This window comes from Silene latifolia, chromosome Y (genome assembly GCF_048544455.1).
Source record: "Silene latifolia isolate original U9 population chromosome Y, ASM4854445v1, whole genome shotgun sequence".
Lineage (NCBI taxonomy): Eukaryota > Viridiplantae > Streptophyta > Magnoliopsida > Caryophyllales > Caryophyllaceae > Silene > Silene latifolia.
Window position 1 is genome coordinate 3,078,730 of NC_133538.1, and position 17,343 is coordinate 3,096,072.

General features: G+C 37.1%; 1 protein-coding gene across 1 annotated transcript; it reads left to right on the forward strand.

Annotated features, from left to right (window-relative positions):
- Window positions 1–9,039: 9,039 nt before the first annotated feature.
- On the forward strand, window positions 9,040–15,065 carry LOC141626533 (uncharacterized). The gene is made up of 5 exons (XM_074440285.1): window positions 9,040–10,060; window positions 10,856–10,967; window positions 13,105–13,232; window positions 13,519–13,561; window positions 13,676–15,065. Exons 1-5 carry the CDS (start codon window positions 9,040–9,042, stop codon window positions 15,063–15,065), a joined length of 2,694 nt encoding a protein of 897 aa, XP_074296386.1.
- Window positions 15,066–17,343: the final 2,278 nt, after the last annotated feature.

The window sequence follows — 17,343 nt, forward strand, 5'->3', positions numbered from 1 at the left end:
TAGAAACATAAAAGAAGGATAGTCATTTACCTACTGGAGTAATCTTTCCAGCCTTAATATCACCAAGGTATTTAGAACAATTTCTTTTCCAATGTCCCATACCATTACAATAATGGCATTTATCAAGAGGACCCTTCTTGATTTTTGAAGTGCTAGCTTCACAAGTCTTAGCTTTGGTGAATGTGGGAGTTTGCTTCTTACCCTTCCTCCCATTCTTCTTGAACTTCCCCTTACTCTTAGTGCTTATGTTAAGCACATCTTTTGGAGGATTCACATTTAACCCCATGTCCCTCTCGGCTTGCACAAGTAACTTGTGCAATTCTTCAAGAGACACATCCTTGTCTTGCATGTTAAAATTCACCCGGAATTGAACATACGCTTTGACTTTGGACAACGAGTGTAGAATCCTATCTACAATGAGTTCTTTGGGGATTTCAACCTTTTGAATTTTCAAGGTCTCGACAAGCTCCATGAGTTTTAGCACATGAGGGCTAACCTTTTGGCCCTCTTTGAAGTGGAGATCAAAGAATGCCGCGGCCGCCTCATATTGGACGATCCGCGGAGTTTGTGAAAATATTGTCACAAGCTTGGAGTAAATCTCATTAGCATTGCCCATTTTAAAGGCTCTCCTTTGGAGGTCCGCCTCCATCGCAAATATCAAGACATTTTTCATTTCGGCGGACTCCTTTTGGTAAGCCTCATATGCTTCCCTAGTGGCGGCGGTCGACCTAGTAGTAGGTTCGGGTGGAGATGCCTCGGTAAGGTAACGGAGCTTGTCGTCACCTTGGACGGCTAGTCTGAGTTGGGCATCCCAATCGGAGAAATTTGACCCATTCTTTTCAAGTTTACATCGATCCATGAAGGATCGGAGCCATGATGAACTAGCGAGAGGCGTTGCAATAGGGGTTGGTGTTGCCATTTGTTATGAGGAAAAAGTGGTCTACAAAACAAAGGAGTAAAACAAATGTCGTTTTAATAATAATACTCGTAAAATTTTTAATTTAAACAAGTTTTGTGCATTTTTCTAGTGACCTCTACCCAACTAGATAAATGATTCCAAGACCCAAATTCATATCGACTTAGGCACGGTAGGGCCGATTCATCCTTTATCAATATAACTCGGTGGATTAACGTTTAATCGATTCTACTTTTAGAACTCTTGGTCGATAAAATTACTCTAATAATTATCTATAGCCTAAAACACATCCGACAAGGGCACGGTATGGCCGATGAAACCGTTATCGAAAAACTTTTGTTGAGTTCAATCCAAATTTCGAATAAATGTGTCCATGATCCAAATCCACATCAACTCGGGCACGGTAGGGCCGATTCATCCCTTATCAACATGAATTCGGTGGATAGACATTTATCACCCACTTCCCCTACGTAACAAGTTTTGTACCCCGGTAGGGCCGAGTGCACTTCCTTGCGAAATAGGTTTTCATGGTTTCTACTATTTGGTAAGGCTATGTCTCAATTAATTGTTTTAGCGAGAGGTCATGTCAATTTATTATCTATCACGTTTTAAGTGAACTAAAGCGGTGAACTACGATAATTCTAATTGACACGGTCGATTAAACTCGATGAAAGAAGATGCATGTTTTAGTTATGGCGATTTAGCGATGCATGTGACATATAAATAAAATGCAAGCATAAAATAAATAAATCCTAGTATGGCCTTTCCTAAAATAGAAAAACTATTTAACTAGCACATATTCGGAAACCAACACCATTGGTCCCTTGAACTTCGGTTGTGGCACGCATCTCGAGGTAACATCGTCTTTATGTATCGCCATCTTGAAAAATCCGTCTTTGGGAACTCCGAGATAAATTAAATTACATAATTTCCTATTATACATTTGTAACTAAAATAAATAAAATAAATCTATTAAATTACAAAACGGTGATACGAGATCACAATAAAATTACAACCGAATCGATATTCCCATACATTTCGGGAAATACCAATTAAAACTAAGGCCATACTAAGTAAAATTACATAATTCAAAATTACATAAATAAAATTATTACAATCATAAAGGAAAAATGCAGCATTATAATATGTATGAACATGCCCAATTTTATGTTAAATCGCCTTTAATTAGCCAAAATCGTATATTACTCGGTTTTTACGGATTTGCGTGATTTCAACATTTTATAATCACAAAAATTACATAAATTCATATTTATGCATAAGTTAATTACCCTAACCACTTAGGACTCAAAATTTAGTCTTCACTAATAATTTGACCATAATTAACTCATATTTCTAAATTTGTTCATTAATGGACTAAAAATTTCAAAAATAAGCTATAAACTTCAAATAAATCACAAAATTTCAAATAAATTCAAAATTCAAAATTTAAACTCATGAACATTCTGGAAAAATACCATGACACTCATAATGTTCAAAAAACTTAGGGTTAACATTTCGAAATTTATCCGGAAAAACAATGTTGCGGTTTATCGGTTTTAACCAAAATAATCATAAAAACATGTGAAAAATTATATACATTAACTTTTCAATTTTAGATTTGAAAAAGATAATAAAATGCAACATATGATGTTTTTCTTTAGTCATAGAGTATGTTTTATTAATTTTTTTTTTCATTAATTAAGTCACTATTCATGCCATTTTTCTTCAAAAATCCATAAATCATGCAAAAAGATTTCACTATAGCCCATTATTTTACACACATCTTGTAAAATTGCATGTGACAACATACTAAATTTCTATGACCAGATTCGAAATTTATCTCATATTAACCTATTTTTCACCTAAATCCGAATTTAATAATGAAAAATCCATTTGTCGAGCATAACAAGTCCAAAAATTATGAAAATTTACAGGTTATCTCAAAATAATATATGTGACAACATATCCAAAAATCACTAGAAAATTCGAAGTATAGCGAATTTTAGACCGAAAATGACATTTGTACTCATAAAATCATATTTAAATGCCATTATTGTATAATATGAACAATAAAAACCCGTAAATTAACCAAAATATCCTAAAACATTTTAGGACCAGAAATTTTAACATGCATGAATTAATTTTGTGATATATCATAATAACACAAATTTTACAAGTTTTATATGTTAATCTTTATAACTCGGAAAAACTTTTAACCGATTTGCATGCAAACAACCTTGGCTCATGATATCGATTGAAGGAAAAGTAGATCTATATACTTACATATTCATATATGTTATAATTTAATTTGTCATAAAATTAATGATTGATCTTATGCATGCAAACATTAAAACAAAATAAGGAAGAAACATTGTTCTTACATTGTGATTTTCGGTTTAATGGGCACAAGAGAGATCACCTTTCTCTCTTGTTCTTGAGCTTTCCCTTTTGGATGAACTAAGACCCAAGTGTAGGATCTCTCCCAAGGATTTATACCCAAAGCTTTCTCTTAATTAAAATTAATATTATAGATACTAGTACAATATTAATCTTGTAGAAAAATGACCCAAAACAATTTGGTTTTTAATCTCCCAAAAACCTGTTGGGAGAGAATAGGAGAGGAAGTATTTTCTCTTTCTAAAATCTTAATTTTTGATAAGTTAGAATTAATGAATAATGCACACTCATGCATGTAGTGTATATCAAAAAATATAAGACAAAAACCCTTTGCCTTTTCTTTGGTAAAACCGGGTAGGAGGGAAGAGGAGGGAAGAAAGGAGACCCAATGCATGCTCTTGTTTGCTTTCACAATGCAAACTAGGGTTGCACGGCTAGGCTATTAGTGAATGATTATGTTTTCCACTAATTTAAACAACACAATTTTAGCCAAAACCTCCCCTTAATTTCGGTACATACATAAAATGGAATCCATTTTATTTTTGTCAATTTTGTCTTATGTCACATGTCATATGTTACATAAATTAGTTATGTATTTTAACATATTAAAAATCAACGTATTAATAAAAATACGTCATATACAAAAATCGACTTAGTAATTCATAATTACTTGTACCAAAATATTTTACCAATTTACAAATCACAATAAATTGTATTTATAATAATTCATTCAATTTTAATTGTTTCTTTAAACAATAATTTCATCTGAGTAATGATACAATTCAAATACTCAGACCGTATCTCATTTTAATCAATTTCAATGTGATACGTAAATTTTACTTCCAAAATCGTCTGTCAATTTTCAAGTAATTTAATTAACTCGTAACGTTATACGATTAATTAAATGATCAATTAAGAGTGTTGCCCTATAGGTATGACTTAGGGGATCAACTGATCACCACCGTCGCACGACAGTAATGTCAAACTCTAGTCAGCCAATCATTACCGATATATGTTGATCAGTTGACAGTAAAATATTACTTCCCAATTGTATTCTTTATAATGAGACTTAAACATGTGATCATCATGATTAACAGTCGTGATCGCATTATTGTCGGAGGACACATATTCCAATAATAGATTATGTAGTAATTGATATGGTATCAATTTTACATATGTGATAATGCATTCATCGTTTGAGTTTTATACAAAACTCTTTTCTTTAATACTTTATTTTTCCAAATAGGTTGTCGAGATAATGTTGAACCCTATTTTAGTGAATTGGATTAACATAGTATTGGCCCCTAGTTGCTTATATGAGGTGATGTCTCGAAGTGACTAGAGTGTGATGCGATTGATGGCAAGTTTAAGTGCCATAGAGTCATATGGGATGACTAGTCGATCACATAGGCAGACTGTATGTGACACTTTGTCGGGCAGTGATCGCTTATAGAGTTTTGGTAATTTTTATAAAGCCTGGTCGTGGAGATAGCTACTATAGTATTCTTATGAGTCGATTCTTTCACTAGAGACTGTTCGCCCAAGGTCGCATGGTTTTTGAGTGACTTTAATTTATGCTCTATGACTTTCATAACTGAGGTCAAATGAGCATATTTTAGGTCATGATGAGCTGTGGCTATTCTAAGGGAATAGTGCGATATGAATTAACCACCCCCTTCTTAGAGTTATCTAAAATCTTAGGTCTACTCGAGGAATAGTGAACTGATAATGCGTGGCCACGCTCGGAAGGTATCTACGGTAGATAATTCCGGTCAGACAGTTACTCTCCAGATCGAGGAAACCACTCAAGATATGATCAAATGTAAGTACGACCTGCAAGACACCTTGCATTGAGTGGGATATTGTAATAGGACAAGAGAATTTATGACGCACACTTGTCTCGGACAAGTGGGAGATTGTTGGAGTATGTGTCCTCAACAATAGTGCGATCACATGATTAAATCTCATAATAATAATACGTAAGGGATGATTAATTATATAGTCAACTGATCAACATTAATCGGTAATGATTGGCTAACTAGAGTTTAACATTACTGTCGTTTGACGTTGGTGATCAGTTGATCCCTTAAGGTCACACCTATAGGACAATTCCCTTAATAGATTAATTAATTAATTGTATAATGATACAAGTTAATTAATTCCTTAAATTGAAAAAATTTATTTATAAGTGAGAATTATATATCTTATTGTAATGTGATTAAATAAGATTCAATTTAGTAATTAATTTGTTATATTACTAAGATTGATTAATGTTTATGAAACATTAGAGATAAGAGTAATTAGTTAGTTATAATTACAAGATGTTGTAGATTATATTAACTAGTCTTAATGTGACCCATTTTATATACATGTAATTGTGAACTACTTGTTAATTTGTTAAATATAATTTATTTAATTTGAAATGATATTTAATTAGTTAAATATGCATTTATATTACTAATGACATGTTACATGTCACATGTCACATAAATTACAAATGACAAATTACAAAAGATAAAATGGAGTCCATTTTACATAAGAGGTGCCGGTTTTAAGTGGGTTATTTATGGTTTTATGGTTTATTGTTTTTCAATTGAGAAATGATACGTGCATTTTGTATAAGTCTTTTTAGCCTATTTTTGCAAGTATTTCCATTTACTTTTATACTGTTTATATTGCATCATGCCCCGAAATGGCTACTTTGGTTCGTCTTGTCTATTTTGTAGGAACGAACGTGAAAGTTGTAGAATTGTATCATTTTCGTCCTGTTTTGCATACATTTTGAGGAGACGGGATTTTCAGAGCGAGATACTGCATTGGGATGCGTGAAGGAATGGTCTACGAAGCAGTCGGCAACGTGTTTGGAGCTGTTTTGGAGGAAGAACACTCGATCGAAGACTTTTCTTAGTCGATCGATTGGTTTCACAAGCTGAGGAGGTCGATCGAGTAATCTACTATGCTCGATCGAAATGCTGGAATTCGAGCTTATTCGATCGAGTGATATTTATGCTCGATCGAGTGGGTTGCTGGATGAAGTCCTCGATCGAGCTGTTTCAAACTGCTCGATCGAGTGGATTAGGGTTTCATGGGCTTTAATTAGTCCGTGTTACTTATTTTAGTTTATGGACTTAGTTATTTTGTATTTAAGTGTGAGTTAATTAGGTCATTTAGATCTTCTTATCTATCTTTCACTGCTTAACACTCTTAATTAAGCTGCTTTCTCTTTTCCCTAAACTTTTTCACTGTAACTTTTGCTTTCGGGTTATTTTGCTTGGATCTTTTGTTCTTTACGCCGGAATTCTCGATATTGTAATCTCTTACTCTCCCTTAATCTTCATCTTTCATTTTTTTGCATTGATTCTCTTGTTTAATTCTCTTAATTTATGCCCTAATCTCTTTTATGCAATTTTATTACAATTTCAATATGTTTGTTACTAGTTTATTCATTATTATTAATCTTCACAATATTGATAGTATGAGTAGCTAATTTAATTCATGTTGGGACTAGGGGATCTATGGTAAAATTGTGATGATGTAGCGAATAGGCTAGATGACTTATTTGTGAGATCCTGTACCCATGGCAATTTAATTGTATTTACCGACTTAGTTGAGTGCACGCTTTTAAGTTACCCTTTAATCTGGTTAAATTTAATCCTGAATCGGAAGATTGGACTAAATAGACCAACTATGAACAGTAGACTACCCTGACGAGGACGGAAGTTAAACTAGTGGAAATCTAGGATAGAAAGTGGACCGGAAGGACCTTTCAACATCCGTCTCACAATGAGTTATCTAGACAATTTGTAGTTGAGTCATTAGGCTACCGTAGTGAACCGAAATCCCGACATGTTCTCTCTTTATTGATATTCTTATTCTTGCTTTCTGCCCTTTTACTGCTCTTATTTATTTCTCTTTCCCTTAAGCCTTTTTAGTTTAGAAAATCAAATTTGCAAACCCCCATATTGTGACCGAATAGACGGACCTTTTAAAGATATCTTGCCTCCCTGTGGAGATCGACCCGACTTCCCTAGCTATATAGTTAGTTTAGTTGGTTATTTTAGATAGGTATACAACTGCCCTGTCAAATTTTGGCGCCGTTGACGGGGAGGCAATAGCCCTATCTGTTTTTGTTTTATTTATTTTTTCTCTGTCTTAGAGAATTTTTATTCCTTGAGGCAGTTCTCATTTATCTCTTTTAGTGTTGTGTATGCCCAGGTCAAATAGGTTGGAGTTAGTTTCAGCTGATTCTGAGCCAGAGCGACTGTTTAGGCATAGACTCCGTCTGCAAAGAGAATCACGAAAGGAAGACTTGAGTACTTTCGAACCCGAGCTACAGCATTTTCTATTTGCAGAAGATCAATCTTTAGTGGAAGATAATCTCATTTCTGTAAACCAACCAGTAAAGATGCCGAATATTGCAAGTCATTCGGAGCCTAAAGCATCATCTATTCCCAAGGGTTTCAATCTCCAGACTGAGGATGGCAATACTTTTGAGATCCGTCCGTCTTATATCAACCTGGTGGAGAGAAATCTCTTTAAAGGTGTGGCAGGAGAAGACCCGAGGAAGCATATGGAGGTCTTTACGGACTACTGTTCCACTATCCCCGCCACAAAGGGAGTAACTCAAGATAAGATTAAGGAGGTGCCGTTTCCTTTTTCTTTGACTGACTCAGCCAGGAAGTGGCTGACCGATTTTGACCGCACGGCCACAGGGATCACGAACTGGGAGACCCTTGCTCTTGCTTTTTATAAGACATACTTTCCTCCACAGCGCACCAATCAGCTGAGGGGAAAGATAACAAGCTTCAAGCAGGCACCCAATGAGACATTTTTTGAAGCCTGGTGCTGGTTCAAGAAACTGGTGAGGTCTCTTCCTCATCATGGGTTTGATCAATGGTTTCTATGTAACCAATTCTCTAATGGGTTATATGATGACCATAGAGCTATTCTGGACGCCTCATCCAATGGTAGATTTCAGAAGAATATTGATGATGATAAGGGATGGGGCATCATTGAGGAGATGGCGACCCATTGTGCTGAATATGGGAACCCACGGGACGGTATTAGAACAGTTCACTCAGTTGATATGGAAGTAGTGGCTCAGCTGGAAGCCATGAATGCCCGTTTTGATAGATTGGCGCTGCAATCTGCTGGGGAGCCTCAACCTGTTCATTTGCTTACTAGACAGGACACCGTCACATGTGAGAGGTGTGGGAGCAATGACGGTCATACTGCTATTGACTGTCGTACAGAAAAGGAACAAGTCCTTGCCTTCCAACAATACAGGCAAGGAGGGGGTTCTTACTATAATAACCAATAGGCAGTCCATTCCAATTTGAGGTGGACAAGTCAAAATGTGCTCAATCCTACTCCTCCACCGCAACAGCAGCAGCTGCAGCCATATGTCCCTCCTCATAAGGCTCAACAAGTCTTTCAAAAGCCTCCTTCCTTTCCTCCTCCCAATCAAGGTGCATCATCTTCAGGTGGGGTAAGTGAGCTATCTGAGTTGAAGACGATGTTGTAGTCTTTAACAAAGCAGTGACAGCTAAATGACCAACAAAAAGACGCATCTATTAAGTCACTTGAAACCCAAGTTGCCTAGTTAAAATGAGAGACGTAGAGAGAGAGAGAGAGAGAGAAAAAAACAAAAAAATCCAAAAAAATCTGTAAACCCTAATTCTGAAAACCCTAATTAAAAATCCCAAAAAAATCCCTAAAATTAATCGATGTCGATCGATTGTATTGACCCAATTCAATTTCCTCCTCTAGTCTCAAATCAACCAATACAATTACCAAATAATCAAGCTTCTTCGTCTGTTTCGTCTTCGACTACCATAGTAGTTGGTGGACCTGATTGTGAGCAAGTTCAGAAGACGGCGGATGTTAATCAATTGGTCGGAATTCCTCCGTATGATCTGGATTCTTTATCCCTTACTGAAGATTGGGTTATTCAAACTAGACACCGTGGGAAGCAACCTTTGGCAAGCATTCCGGAGGAACCCTATGACTTACTGCAGTTCTCAGATGATGATGTGAAAGAAGAGTTAGAATGTTGGAAAAATTCTGTGTATGGGTTTGTCCTTGGTGCGAATCCGCCTGTTGAAGTGGTCGAAGGTTTTCTCAAGCGCTTATGGTCAAATTACCCCTTTGATAAGATTTCCTTCTGTGCTATTGGAGTTTTTCTGGTACGTTTTCGCACTAGTCAAGCCCGACAACAGATTCTGCAACAAGGTCACTTTTTGTTTGACAAAAAGCCTTTAATTGTCCGCCCTTGGGATGAAGGAGTAGCCCTGGAGAAAGAAGATATCAAAGAGGTTCCAGTATGGGTCAAAATCTTTAACCTTCCACTCAAATTTTGGGGAAAGTGTCTACCTAGAATTGCTGGTATTATGGGCAAATATGTTAGATGTGATGATGCTACCCAAGGGAAAACACGTCTTAGTTTTGCCAGAGTGATGATTGATGTTCCATTCGGTCAACCTATCCCTGAGTCAGTCAAATTCCGAGATGTGGATGGAAGCACCATTTCCCTGAAAGTGGAGTTTGAATGGAAGCCACTCCTCTGTACTCAGTGCCAAGGGGTAGGACATGAAGCTGTTAAGTGTAGGAAAGGCAAGAAGGATGGAAAGAAAGACATCCCTCATAAGACTGTTAACCAAGTGCGGAAAAACCAATGGCGACCTAAGCAGACTCAGAAACCTGCTGTCACTGTTATGGCCTCTCCTCCCACACCTAAAGAGTATATCTGTAATACCCCCAATATATTTGATTATTTTGAATGTTAAATTAATTATTGATATATAAAAAAAAAAAAGAGTTTTACCATAACTATTATAAGTCGGTTCCTTTAATTTTATTTATCATTGGCTTTGTAAACCCTTGAGTCATGTTTACCTTATTTTCTAACAATATGCTTCCCTGCCGTTTCCTATTACAAATCCTATGTTCCTAACTCTTGATTTTTAAAATCTTTATCATCAAATTATCATTCTCACATTAGTGGTTTATTCTTTGTCCCATATCAACTTTCCTATATTAAACCATAATAACTTGGTAATTCTATCTGCCAAACTTTTATTGTCCATATGCCCTAATTATCATGCCTCGCCTAACTTTCAATAATAGGCAAGGAATAAAGCCAAATCACAAGTGAAATTATTCAGTCATCATCATTGTAATCTAGCACTCTTATTCACTATGTTCACAATTTCAACGGCCTTTGCAAAGTATTTGTCCAATCCTTTTTAATCTCCTTTTCGCTCACACACTGATCTTATTGTGCGTTGTACTTCCGTGGGTCCGTCTTATACAATCATCGATCTAACTGACTTCGATGGCGTTTTAAGGGATTTTAATTCGGTCATGCGATTTAAAGGTAACACGATTCTACCGATCCTATTATAATTATTATTGTTCGGGGTTATATGATTTTGTGTTATTTATATGTGTTATATGCGGTTAAATTGATCATTGACAATGGACTTCGACTCAATTATTTGTAATGCTTTTATATTTTTTTTATACTGTTGATTAATTTTCCAGTGAGACAGGTAACTATTAGTGAAGGGCAAGCTATTTTATGGGTTCTGCGTAATAGCCTGATGACAATGATTTGGAGATTAGTGAAAAAGTTCAAGAAAGTGAATTATGTCTTGTTGGTTCATTATAGTGAGGAGCAATATGCCAATTTTAAGATTAGTGATAATACGATACTACTAATTGCATCGTTTTTAATTGGTTGAGTATGGGATGAGTTGGGCAAAGACTTCTGAAGGAGCTAGCTATTTTATTATTTACGTGTAGGAGCCCTATCGGTTATTTGGAGATCAGTTTAGAGGTATAAGGAAAGTGATTATTGACTTCTTGATTCTTGTAGCGAGGAAGAAAGGCATTGATAGCATGAGATGACAATTTTGATTAGTGTACGACATATTGATGGTGCCTAACTATTCCTAGTATATTATTAATATTGGTAAGATGCATATTGGTACTACTGGTAATAATGTAAATATGGATTATTCGTGATTAAGGATATGTTGAGCATCGTGGCTTGGATTGTCGTATTGTGTTCGAGTGGTTGTTTCCTTTGACCCTGACTTGTGGGTGAGTAGCTTAGAGTTTTACTCTAAGTGTTGAGCATGGTTCTCTGAACCTTTGACAATATCGATATTGAAATTGAGATGAATATTGGTTACTGGTATTGAGTTATGAGTTATGGAGCCTTTGAGCCGAGTTATGTTTACGGTCCACTGTGACAAGGTTACTGAGTTATTTGAGTTTGAGATCGATATTGAGATGAAAATATTGTTTCGCGGTCTTATCCGCCAGTTCACTCACCCCTTGTCCTTGGTCTTAGGTTCGACGATGAGAATACGATAATTGGTTACTTTGGAGTATTATATTATGAGACGGAGTAATAAGTGAGAGGGAGTAATGAGTTGAGACTGAGTTAATTATTGGGATGAGAGTGTTTATTATATTATGGAGTAAGTTTGAGATTGAGATGAGTTAGCGTAGGAGTGCGTGTGAAGGGACGGTGGTGATGACGGGTTGTTTTAGTTTTGAAACGGTTTTGTCGTGGATTTAATCGTTATAATTCGTTAATTTGTCGTATTCTTAGTTAGTTAATTTAATTCCCGAGTTATTTAAAATATTTAGAGATGGGTTTTGAGTCGGGTTTGTTAAAGTGGAAAGGCTGCTATATCGGGAAAGTTTCCATTTAAGAAAACTTTCCATTTAAAGAAGTTTCTAATTTTAGTAACTTTCTATTTTGGGAACGGGAATAGTTTAAGTAATTGTTTATCATTTATTTTTCTTTCAGAGGGCGAATTGTTGTGGAATATTACTGAGCACCCGACTATTTGACTGCGGTACTGAGGTAGGGAAATACACTTGACTTCTTATCGTGTTGTTGAATTGTGTTGACTTGTTTGTGTTTCCTATGACGAAATTGTGAATGCGACTTGATTCGTGGTTGTTGATTACGCTATGATGTGGTTGACTGAATTGTTCGTGTTGAGTGTGTTATCACAACATTTGGTAGCTGGCATGATTTCATTCATTGATATACATATTGTATTGCATTGTTTATCTTTGAGCATTCATATGCATTGGAGATTGAGGATGTTGTGGTGACGTGGTGTGGTGATGATGATGTTGTGATAAGGCCCGGGCGGGTTCTGCGGACTTGCCCTGGTGTCCTCAGTGCGAAATGGCGAGATCGGCTACGGTCGATATATAGTCTACTGGGGATCGGTATGGCTGGGCGTTCCGGGTTATGAGATATGAGTTGAGATGGAGGTGGAGGTGACGGAGGAGCATGCATATCATATTTTTGTTGTTTCATTGTATTCCCTACTCAACCTCGTGGTTGACCCTGTGTATTCGTGAACACCTGCGACGAACCAAATATTGGGGAGCAGACTTGACAGGTTTATGAGATAGGATGGGAGCTTGATGGGCGTGAGACACTGGATCAGAAGACTTAGTGGCTAGATCATCATTTAGAAGACTTTCACTTTTATTTATGTTAGTTCTTTGTAATTTGATGTAAATGAGGTTTTGTAAAAAGTTAAGTTAAAGAAATTATGTAATTTGCCTTGGAGTTTAATTTGTTATTCACTACCTCGGGAAACCGAGATGGTAACAGTCCGGTTTATTAGGGAATGTCTTGTTAAAGGCTCCTTCGTAAATCGGGGTGTTACAATATCCCTATAAGTAAGTTTCATGGTCTAGGAATGGGAAGTACGACATGGCTAATACTCCTGCTCGTATGATTATTCGCTGAGTAGGCAAGAAATTGTTGAGACTGGACTTCAGGCTATGCAGTTTGGTTCCCATAATCTGCTGGAAACGCTGAACAACTTGACCCCTAAAGTAGGAATAGGGACAATTGGTAGTGTATTGCCTCCAGATGGGGGTAATGCATAACTGGGGGTTTTGGAATATGAGGGGGTTGAACAGTCCTTCTAAATAAAATAGCATCAAAAATTTTCTTCATCATCACCAGATAGGACTGTTTGGCCTCCTTGAGACAAAGGTCAAGACTTTGTCTCTAAATTCTGTTAAAAACAACTTCTGCAACTCTTGGTGTATTATTACTAACACTCATCTTCACCATGGAGGTAGAGTGTGGATTATTTGGAACCCTACTATGTTCAATGTTCAAATCCTTCTGTATGATGCTTAGTTTATTCACTTACTAGCTATGGACTTGGAGTCTAAGTCTCAGTTTACTCTTACTATGGTGTATTCTTAAAATGGGACTCAAGAAAGAAAAGATTTTTGGGCAAAGATTTACCAAATTAAAAATCAGACTTAGGGGCCTTGGGTTATTTGTGGTGATTTTAACACTGTCCTTAGTCCAACTGAAAGACTTGGTGGTCACAGCACAGAGGAAGAAATTGAGGATTTTAAACAATGTGTTGATGAGTGTGAAGTGATGGATTGTCCAGCTTCTGGATCTCTTTATACTTGGTGCAACAAGCAAGATCCTTCCACCAGAGTTTATAGCCGTCTTGATAGAGTTTTAGTTAATCAAATGTGGCTCACTGATAATCCTCTTGCATATGCTCACTTTTATTGTGAAGGCACGTTTGATCATACACCTTGTGTGGTGCAAGAACAATGTGATGGACATAAGAAGAGGAGAAGCTTTAAATATCTCAACATGTGGAGTCAATCTGTTGACTTCAAATCTTGTGTCCAAGAGCATTGGAGTAAAACTTGGCCTGGGACCAAAATGTACAATTTAGTTCACAAGCTTAAAAATCTTAAGGGGCCACTTAAGAATCTCAACAAGAATGACTTTGATGATATTGAGAACAATGCTGCCAGGGCTAGGATGTATCTTGAATCCATTCAGCAGAAGCTAAGGATTGATCCTAATAATCCTGAGCTAATTCACATGGAGATTGAAGCTTCCAGCAGTGTGAGATTTCTGGAGGATGCTTGTTATACTTTCTTGGTTCAGAAATCCAAAGTCACATGGGTGGATAAAGGTGATAGCAGCAATAGATATTTCCACAGTGTGATTAAAACCAGGCAAGTGAGGAGTAAAGTTATGAAAATTAAAGATATCAAGGGTGTGCTGTGTGAGGATATTACTCAAATTCAGGCTGCTTTTATTGAGTTCTATACTGAGTTACTTATCACCAGCTCACCTGTTACAAAAGTATCTCAAAATGTGGTTGAGCTGGGTAATCTTTGTACGGAGGAACATCATGATATCCTGCTTTCTCCCATCACCAATGATGAGATTAAACAGGTATTATTTTCAATCCCCCCCCCCCCCGCCCATAAGGCTGCTGGGCCTGATGGGTATTCCAGTACGTTTTTTAGGGATTCCTGGGACATTGTGGGTCATTCTGTGTGTGAGGCTATTCATGATTTTTTCCACAATGGTCAGCTTTTAAAACAACTTAATCACACTCTTGTTACCCTAATCCCTAAATGTGATTTACCCAAAAATGTTACACAATTCAGACCCATTTCTGGTTGTAATGTAGTGTATAAGTGTATTTCCAAGTTGTTGTGCAACAGGCTAGCTCAAATTCTTCCTCATATTTTTAGTGATAGCCATGGTGGGTTTATTAAAGGTCGAAGTATTGTGGAGAACATCCTAATTTGTCAAGATGTGATTAGATGTTATAATAGGAAGTCTGTGTCACCTAGGTTCATGCTCAAAGTAGACTTAAAAAAGCCTATGACTCAGTTAATTGGGATTTCTTGGAACAAATGCTTACCTACTTAAATTTTCCTCCTTTCTTTATTCATCTAATCATGGAGTGCACAAGAACTGTTTCATACTCTCTTATCCTTAATGGTGAGTCTTTTGGTCATTTCAAGGGTGCTAAAGGTCTGAGGCAGGGTGATCCCCTGTCTCCCCTTCTTTTCACTATTGCTATGAAGTATTTGAGTAGGATCCTAGCCTATACCACAGCTACTTTTCCTTTCAAATTCCATCCTCTTTGTAGTCCCTTGAGATTGTCCAACCTGATGTTTGCTGATGATTTATTAATTTTTTTGCAAAGGAGATGTGAAGTCAATAATGGTTATTTTAAGGTCCTTTTCTACTATTTCTCATGCCTCTGGACTCCAAATGAATCCTACCAAGACCAATGCTTTTTTTAATGGGGTTCCTAGTTGTGTTAAGCATGAGATACTAAAAATTTCTAGGGTTCAAGAAGGCCATCTGCCATTCAGGTACCTTGGAGTCCCCATTACCTATGGCAGAATGTCTAAAATTGATTGTAGTATTCTAGTGGAGAAGCTAATCAATCGCATAAGAAGTTTTGGTTCTAAAAAATTATCATACTCTGGGAGATTGGTGTTAGTGTCCTCCGTGCTCACTGCTCTTTACAACTACTGGGTGAATATCTTTGTTATACCTAAGGGTGTGCTCAACAGAGTCAACTCCATATGTAGGAATTATTTATGGGATGGAGGGCCTAACTTTATCAGATGTCCAAGAGTGAGTTAGGAGAAAATCTGCTCCCCCAAGTCTGAGAGGGGACTGGGACTTAGAGACAGTTATGTTTGGAACATTGCAGCTATGGACAAACTTGTTTGGTGGATATATTATAATCCAGACAGACTTTGGGTGAAGTGGATTAATCAAATCTACTTAAAGGGCCAATGTTGGGATGATTACCAGCCTGGGAATGACATCAGTTGGGGTTGGAAGTCAGTTTGTAGGATCAAAGACAAACTGGCTACTGGTTATTCCAATGGGCAATGGGTGTTAGATACAAAATGCTATACAATACAAAGTGGTTATGAGCTTCTCAGACAGAAGTTCCAGACTGTAAACTGGCACAAACAGATCTAGAATACTTGGTGCATCCCTAAACATCAATTTATAGCTTGGCTTGTGGCTAGAGAGGCTCTTCTACTCAAGGAGAGGCTTCTGTCATTAGGTATAGCTGCTGATGCTGACTGCTTATTATGTGGTAGGGGGATAGAAAACCATATTCACTTGTTTCAGACGTGTGAATATGCAAGGAAGATCTTTGTTGAACTGGGTAAACTGTTGGATGTTGCTCTTCCTGCAACTGATTTGTTGCATCTTATATATTATGGACAACATTCAAAGTTGAAGAAAGGGGTGCTGTTGTGTGTTGTTCTTGCAGCACACTATCACACCTGGATCCAGAGAAATCAGGCTAGAGTTGATGGCTGCGTTCTTAGGCCTAATCTAGTTGTCTCACAGATAATGAAGTTACTTAAAATGCGGGTTGGTTCACGTCTTAAGCCAAATTTAGCAAGCCGAGATGTTATGTGGCTAAGTAGTGTTAAATTGAATATGTAGTTTCTTTTATAGGAACTGAAATTGTGATGTAACCAAAAAACGGTGTTGTAACTTTTGTTACGGTTTTTAATGGAATTTTTACATTCCACCCAAAAAAAAACAAGTTGCCCAGTTAGCCGCGAACCAGTCCACGAAGAAGCAGGGTCATTTGCCGTCACAAGCCGATAAGAATCCATATGAGACGGTGAATTTAATATATCTGAGAAGCGGTTGTTCATATGAGGGACCCAAGCTGTTGAATTCAGACCAAAGGAAGAGTATTACTGCTGATGAACGGGTTAATGTTGATGAAAACGAGCTGTCAACGGAGAAAATAATCGATCGACTACTTTCTGGGGGTCGATCGAGGAAAACATATGAATAAAGGACTCGATCGAGTGAAAATCTTACTCGATCGAGTGAACAGGAAATTGAACAGCTCAATCGAGGAGTCCAAACCACTCGATCGAGTGATATTGTTGAAGAAAGAGTTCGATCGAGTGGCATTTTTGCTCGATCGACTATTTCTGATAATGAAGACCTCGATCGAGAGCCTGCTAGTGCTCGATCGAGTGAAATCTCTCTTGAAAGACCTCGATCGAGAGGTAATAAGTCTCGATCAAAGGATAAAGAGCTTGATCCATTCGACACGTTGGATGAAAGAAACAAAGGGCTCGAGATACCTATTACCGTGCCCTTCCCATGGAGATTACAGAACACGAAGCCAAATCAACAGTTCGGC

Excerpts from the sequence above, each read along its gene's own strand:
- LOC141626533 (XM_074440285.1), top strand. The coding sequence starts at position 9,040 with ATGTCGATCGATTGTATTGACCCAATTCAATTTCCTCCTCTAGTCTCA. Across the intron at positions 10,061-10,855 it reads CACACCTAAAGAGTATATCT|TGAGACAGGTAACTATTAGT; the intron begins GTAATACCCCCA and ends TTAATTTTCCAG. Across the intron at positions 13,562-13,675 it reads CAGTTTACTCTTACTATGGT|TCCAACTGAAAGACTTGGTG; the intron begins GTATTCTTAAAA and ends CACTGTCCTTAG.